Raw genomic sequence first — 7,586 nt, forward strand, 5'->3', positions numbered from 1 at the left:
AGGGGGGTGGGGGAGGCAGGACTCCTGGGTTCTCGCTCGGGGGGAGAACCAGGACTCCTGGGTTCTCTCCCCGGCTCCGGGAGGGGCAGGACACGTTGTCATCTCTCTCCCCGCTCTCAGCCCAGCCCCGCGGGGGGGAGGGGATTTTCTTTGCTCCTCCTTCCTCGTCCTGCTCGGGCCTTGTTTCCTCAGCCCCACACACACTCCAGCCGGGCCCTTCCCAGACAGCAAGGGGCGCCCCTCCCCCATCTCGCCAGCCAGCCCCCCCAAAGCCCCCTCGGCGCCCCCTCCCCGAGCCGCCATGAACATCTTCCGATTCCTGGGGGACATTTCCCACCTCCTGGCTATTATCATCCTGCTGATGAAGATCTGGAAGACGAGGTCCTGTGCGGGTAAGGAGGCCCCCCTTTACCCCTGCTCTGCACCCCCAAACTACCCCTCCGGGTCTCCCCTGGGACACTGCCCCGGGATCTCTTTGGAGGGGTCCTCGGTGGCTCAGCCCAGCCCCTTGCCCGGAGCAGGGAGGTTCTCCGCCTCCCATGTAACAACGGGAAGTTATTGGGGTGTATGGCCCACAGCGCACCCCTCCGTCACTGGGCTTTGGGGGGCATTGTGGGGGCGCCTGGGCTCCCCAGCCCGCCCATCCTTCGGCGGCCTGGTCATCCCTCAGGTTTGCAAATTTGGGGGGTGAGTGTGCGATAAAGCCAAAATAGAGGGGGGGGGGCTCCTTGATTGGGGGGGAGCTGGGAAATGGAGGGGACTCTGGGGGAGCAAGGTAGCCCCTAAACTATAGGGGTAGCACGGAGGTGTATAAGTAAATTGGGGGCCTCCTCACCCCACAAACAGACCCCCCCCCCTTTGAGATCGGACTTGGAATTGACTTATTTGGAGAACTAATTGGGGGAGAGATTTGGGGGATAATTAAACTTCATATTGGGGAGTGGACACCCCTCGTGAAGGGGGGATGGGCCCTTTGATTTGCGGGGTTCAGTGCACCCCCCACTCGTGTATTTTTGAGGTGGGGTGGGAATAGCCTCGGCTGGGTTTTGGGGGGCTCCTTTTTGAGGGGCATGGAGTTCTGGAAGGTGGAGGACTTGGGGGACGGGAGGAAATGGGGTTCCCCACTTGAAGAGCTGCCTTTGGGGGAAGTTTGAGGGGTTATGTCCCCTCCTCTGAGGGGTGTTGGAGGCTGGGGAAAGGGGGTATCTAAAGCCCCAATGATTGGGTCATTCCACCCCCAATGGCTTTTGGGGGGGGGCGTTGATTTGTGGGGAAGGGGAGGAGGGTGGTGATATGGAAGCTGGGTGAGAGGGGGGTCAGAGATCCCACAAATTACACTCCTGCTGCCCCCCCCCAACCCCCATCCTCTCTGTTGGGAACATCTGTATGGGGCACAGACCCCCAGGCACACACACACTGCAGGGGGCTGCGATGGGGTGAAGCCAGAGGCCTGGTATGTGTGGGGCAGCCCCAGGCTGGCGTCAGCAGCTTCCCCTGGACTGCAGAGCCATCTACGGGCAGGGCAGGTGGGAAAGGCCCTGGATAGAATAGGCCCGGAATGGCTGGTGCTCCTCACTCCCGACATGCAGCCCCCCTGCTGGCCCAGCCCTGGGCTCCCCCCACCCAGCTCTGCAGGTGCCCCTCACTCCCGACCCGCAGCCCCCTGACCCCCACTTCATCTCGCTCCCCCCGGGCAGGGATCTCTGGGAAGAGCCAGATTCTCTTTGCTGTCGTGTTCACCACCCGCTACCTGGACCTGGTCACCAACTTCATCTCCTTCTACAACACCTCCATGAAGGTAAGGCCTGATCACCGTGCCTGGGGGCTCCCCAGCCCCCCTCCCGCCATCTGCCCCCCAGGCCCTCTCCGACCCCCTCGCACACACCCCTCATCAGCTCCCGCCCGCCTTCCCCTGGGTTTCAGTTGGATGCTTGGTTCTTTGTCTCTGTGCCGGGTGAGGGGTCCCCATAAAACCAGCCCCCGCACCCCACCATTGAGGGGCCATGTCTCAGTCAGGGGGTCCCTGTATAACCAGCCCCCACAGCTGCGTCTCAGCACCGGTGAGGGGGCCCCATGTAAGAATCGCCCACGTCCCACCCCAGAGGAGCCACGTCTCAACACTGGGCGAGGGGTCCCTGTATAATCAGTCCCACCCCAGAGGGGCCGCGTCTCAACACCGGGCGAGGGGTCCCTGTATAACCAGCCCCCGTGCCCCATCCAAGGGGGGCTGTATCTGAGCGCCAGGCAAAGGGTCCCTGTATAACCAGCCCCCGCGCCCACCCCAGAGGGACCATGTATCAGCGAAGGGTACCCGTATAGCCAGTCCCCATGCCCCAGCCCAGAGGGGCTGCATTCCAGCCCCGGGCTAAGGGTCCCCATATAGCCAGTCCCCACGCTCCAGCCCATAGGGGCCGCGTCCCAGTGCCAGGCGAAGCGACCCCATATAACCAGCGTCCACCCCCCACCCCAGAGGGGCCACATCTCAGCGCTGGGTGAAGGGTCCCTGTCTGCACTAGAGGCATACAACCCATGTCATTGCACCTTGGGGTGGGGGCTACCTCGTTGTGCTGGGTTTGTGCAGTGCCTATGGCGGGCTCCTCTCCGCGGCTGCTCCCCCGCCGTCCGGGATAACCAGCGGGGAAGGATTGGGCTCCCACCCAGCTCCGCCTCTTGTCTCCAGGTCGTGTACATCGCCTGCTCCTACGCCACGGTGTGGCTGATCTACAGCAAGTTCAAGGCCACATACGACGGGAACCACGACACCTTCCGGGTGGAGTTCCTTGTGGTGCCCACGGCTGTGCTGGCCTTCCTGGTGAACCACGACTTCACCCCGCTGGAGGTAACGGCGGCCCCACGCCCCCGGCGGGGGCACCGCCAGGCTGTTTGGGCGGGGCTTGGTTACTCTGGGGGCGGGCAGGGAGGGAGGGCATCTCCCCGCCTAGAGCCTGGCGCGGGGGGATCCCACGGACTCCGGCGTGAGTTCTAACCGGTTCTCTCCCCGTCGCTGTGTGGGTCCTAAGATCCTCTGGACGTTCTCCATCTACCTGGAGTCGGTGGCCATCCTGCCGCAGCTGTTCATGGTGAGCAAGACGGGCGAGGCGGAGACCATCACCAGCCACTATCTCTTCGCCCTGGGCATCTACCGCACCCTCTACCTCTTCAACTGGATCTGGCGCTACCAGCAGGAGGGCTTTTTTGATCTGATCGCCATCGTGGCCGGGCTGGTGCAGACCATCCTCTACTGCGACTTCTTCTACCTCTACATCACAAAAGGTGCGTGCGGAGATTAGGGACAGGGATCTAGTGGTCAGAGCTGGAGGGCTGGGAGCAGGACTCCTCTGGTCTCTCCCCAGCTCTGGGAGAGGAGTGGTGTCTAGCGGTTAGAGCGGGGGGGGGGCTGGGAGCCAGGACTCTTGGGTCTATCCCCAGCTCTAGGAGGGCAGTGGGGTCTCGTGGGTTTGAGCAGGGGGGGCTGGGAGCCAGACCTGCTAGGTTCTGTCCTTCCACTTGGAGGGGAGTGGGGTCTAGTGGTTACAGGGGGGCAGCTGGAAGTGAGGACTTCTGGGTTCTATTTTGGCTCTGTCACTGATTCGCTGTGTGGTCTGGGGAGAAAACAAGTTGCTTCCCCTCGCTATACCCCAGTTAGCACTTCTGGAAACTGAGCCATGCTCACCCACCTCCCAGGGTGGGCATGTGTGAGGAGCTGGGGCCGAATGACCTGTGCTTCTGGGGCTAACACTGGTAATTCAGCGGGGATCTGTGGTGTGGTCATTAAAGGCTTTGTGGGACTTTATTGGGGGAGTCGGACTGGCAAATCCCTGTACAGTGGCAATTTTATCCCATGGCCCTGTCGCCCCTGCTATGCCAGCCCACCGTGCCAGCCAACCCTGTCAAATGCTGCTGCTAAAGTTAGGCATCAAAATCCACTTCGGAGAAGAGGCTGGATTTTGTCAGAGGGACCAGGTGCTCCAGGGTCGATGGGAGCTGAGTGTGTTCAGCCCCTCTGTGAATCAGGCCCTTGTTTGAGTGCCTAAAATTCAGGACTTGGCATTTGGTCTCTGTTCTCGTTTGTCATACTTTTCTAGCATGGCTGTGTGCTGCTAAATAGCTGCCATGCCCCCACCCCAGAGGTGGCTGCATCTCAGTGCTGAGAAAGGGCTCCTTGTACAAGGAGCTGTTGCACCTCACCCACAGGTGGCTGCATGTCCCCTCTGGGTCAGCAAGTCCTTTGTGACCAGCTATCACACCCCACCCTAGAAGGGGCTGCCTCTCAGTGGTGGGTGAAGGTGTAAAATGCCTTGAGACCAAAGGTGTAAGAAATGCTGAAATCCTTCCTCCCACAGTTCTAAAGGGGAAGAAGCTGAGTTTGCCAGCGTAGTGGCATCCTGCTCCCGCTGCCCTCCGTCAGCCCCTAGGAGGAAGCCTGTTCACATGCAGACGACAGACACGTACCGTTTCTGACTCTCTTTTTTTGTTTTTTGACCAACTGAACCAGCCACAAGTCGAGCTGAGCTCTCCTGTATTTACTGTCACCTGGAACTGTTAGCCACTCGAGCGAGAGACCGTGGGGATTTGGGAGGAAACAGTCGACAGGCCTTTTTTGGTCGAGACGGATCTCTGGGTTTGAGAGTTTGTAGTTTTTTTGCCTTTTGAAAACACCCAACCCCATCTCCCCTGCCCTTTCTCTTCTTTTTCTCCCTCTTCCCTTATTTTTATAAACAGCCGGGGACGTTTTAAATGGGCTCCTCTCTTCCCTCTTGGCTGATTCCCCGGTTGTGTAGCCAGACAGGCTCGCTGAGGTCTTTGGTGCCTGCGGCGTGGTTTTGCCAATGTCTGCTCGGATGGAGGCCAGGTTTTTTTGGGGTGCTGTTTTCGAGACATAGGGTGGGGGTGTTATTTCACACCACAGGGAAGGCATTGAAATAGCCTCTGGTTCCTTTTGATAAAAATCCATTTTTTTTTCATTTCGAGGTGGGAATTGAATCTGTCTCTGTTTATTCCTTTTTTTATTGGCAAAGAGGGTGCAACACACTAAACTCTGTAAATCTCCTTGTTGTGTACATAATTGATGGTTAATTCCTTGTTCACTTTAAATAAACAGAAGAAAACATTTTTTTTTTTTTTTAATCAACTTAGTGCCTTTTTTTGGAAAAAAAATCAATAAAAGAGAAACCTGCTTTGTTTTCCTGTCCTGTGTGTGGTCACCTCTTTGTCTCCCCTCTGTTATTCTGGCAGTTTCGATTGGATACAGGGCTCCCCATCGCTTCCTGTCCTAAACATGGTGTTGCTGTGTGTGCCATTGAATGTTTTTCATTGGAACATTTTTTTTTTCTTTCATGGAAAAGTGGGGTTTTGATTAAAGGAATTTTTGTTGAAAAAGGGTCTGTTTTTTCCACAGGTAATTTTGAATTGTTTCATCCAAAAACGAATGCCTCAAACCTGAAATATTTTGATTTGATTTTTTACACAACACTCAGTTAACCTGTGGAACTCATTACCATGGGATGTTGTGATGGCCAAAGGTATAACTGGTTTCAAAAAAGAATTTGATAAGTTCATGGAGAATAGGTCCATCACTGGCTATTAGCCAAGATGATCAGGGACGCAACATTATGTTTCAGGTGACCTGAAAGCTCTGGCTGCCAGAATGCGGGATGAGAAGACAGGCCTGCATCTCTCCAAAATTGTCCTGTGCTGTACATTCCCCCTAAAGCTCTGGTACTGGCCAATGTCAGAGACAAGATACTGGGCTAGATGGACCATTGGTCTGACCCACTATGGCAGTTCTTATGGATATGCTGTTGCAGTGCCTTATGGGAATTGTAGTTTGGGTGCCTCAATATTTCCGGTCTCCTCTATGGGCTGGGCTTCCCAGCTGAGTTTCATTTCCCATGATGCACCACCTCCCTTCAGTGAGAGGAGAGCCGATCATACATCATGGGAGATGCAATCCAACCAGGGAGCCTATCTTATGGAGCAGAATGGCACCCAAACTACAAATTCCATGAGACACCGCAGCAGCATATTTGAACTGAAGATTTCAGGTTTTGATTTATTTTTTCCTGCCAAAAAGTGGAAATTGTCTGTGGCAATAGAAACCATTTTCTGCCCAGCGGTAATTCTGAGTTCTTTGGGAATCACTTACTTCTGCTGAGCTCAAAGTAAGTCCTGTTCCAGGGGTTTCAAATGAACTTACAGCCCCTATGCCACATTCAGATGATGCAAAATCTCAGCTTTACCCATTTTTTTAAAAGTAAGTTTCCAGCGCTCCTGGTTGTGAAGAAAACCTTCCCCTGGGAACTGAGGTTAAACCAGGGGTGAAAGTTGGCCGGTATGGCGTACCGGTAAGAACCCGTACCGGCCCGTATTCACCCAACATTAAAGCGCTGCCACGGCACCACTTTAATGTCCCTGCCCCTTTTGCCTCCCCTGCCAGGGGCCCTGCTGGTGCAGACCCTACCAGCAGGACCACCAACTGGGTGGGGGAAGGGCAGCAACATTAAAGCGCTGCCGCAGCAGTGCTTTGCGGATCCTTAAAGCGCTGCCGTGGCAGCGCTTTAACATCCCTGCCCCTTCCTCCCAGTCAGCGGCCCTGCTGGTAGGGTCCGTACTGGCAGGGCCCCCGACAGGGGAGGCAAAAGAGGCAGGGACGTTAAAGCGCTGCCATTGCAGCGCTTTAAGAACGGTCCTTTGCCGCAGCAGCGCTTTAACGCTGCTGCGCCCCTCCCGCATCAGCAGCCCTGACGGTTTTGGGGGGCGCAGCAACATTAAAGCATTGCCGTGGCAAAGGACCCTTAAAGCGCTGGGGGAGGACAAAGGGAACAGCTACAGGGACTTACCGGTATGAGGTGGGCCGGGGCTGGCTCTGACCCCCCACCCTGCCCCTTCCGCCTGAGGCCACGCCCCTTCCGGGGGCCAGCCCCAGCCCAGCCCTGTACCGGTAAGTCCCTGTAACTACTTTCACCCTTGGGTTAAACCAAAGCAGCGCTGCCTACTTGAGTCTGCAGGCAGCCTGAAACAACAGCTTGGAGATGCATGAACTCCTTGCTCCTGCACCTTGTTGACATGTTGATTCAAATGCCGCGACATTGTCAATGTAACTGTGTTGCTGCTGGTCCTTTTAGCAGAAGCAGCTGGTGCAGGGAAGGAAATGCGGCAGAAAGAACAGCAGAGCCACAAAGATGAGGAGGGAGAGAAAGGAGGATGGTGGAAAGGAAGAGTGCAGAAATGCCACTGACCTCTAAGGAGTTGGGTATATCTTTCTCACTTTAGTGTCACCAAATGTGACAAAGAACGGTAACTAATTTAGACACATTCTATCCTTGATCTTTGCAAACTTCCAATTGGCATCAGCGGGGTGGCGGGGGAATGGAGCCCTGTATTTAGGGCCAGAACTATACGCAGAATTTGTCCCTTTGCATCAAATGAGTTTGACACCCGTGGTTGTTGGCTTTCATCTCAACACTGCTTCTCTGTGTCTCAAGTCTCCTTCCCTCTTGCCTTATGATTTGAATTAAGCCACTCAGGTTCTGGTTGAGAAAGCAAAAGCCTCTCTTTATTTACTGCAGGGTGAAAAAAATAGATCT

General features: G+C 55.7%; 1 protein-coding gene across 1 annotated transcript; it reads left to right on the top strand.

Annotated features, from left to right (window-relative positions):
- The first annotated feature begins 145 nt into the window (after positions 1–145).
- Positions 146–5,187, top strand: LOC113409253 (ER lumen protein-retaining receptor 1-B). Its single transcript, XM_026662960.2, has 5 exons — positions 146–392; positions 1,698–1,798; positions 2,681–2,839; positions 3,021–3,273; positions 4,344–5,187. Exons 1-5 carry the CDS (start codon positions 302–304, stop codon positions 4,376–4,378), a joined length of 639 nt encoding a protein of 212 aa, XP_026518745.1. The 5' UTR covers positions 146–301; the 3' UTR covers positions 4,379–5,187.
- Positions 5,188–7,586: the final 2,399 nt, after the last annotated feature.

Source organism: Terrapene carolina, unplaced genomic scaffold (genome assembly GCF_002925995.2).
Source record: "Terrapene carolina triunguis isolate 2854851 unplaced genomic scaffold, T_m_triunguis-2.0 Scaffold31552, whole genome shotgun sequence".
NCBI lineage: Eukaryota > Metazoa > Chordata > Testudines > Emydidae > Terrapene > Terrapene triunguis.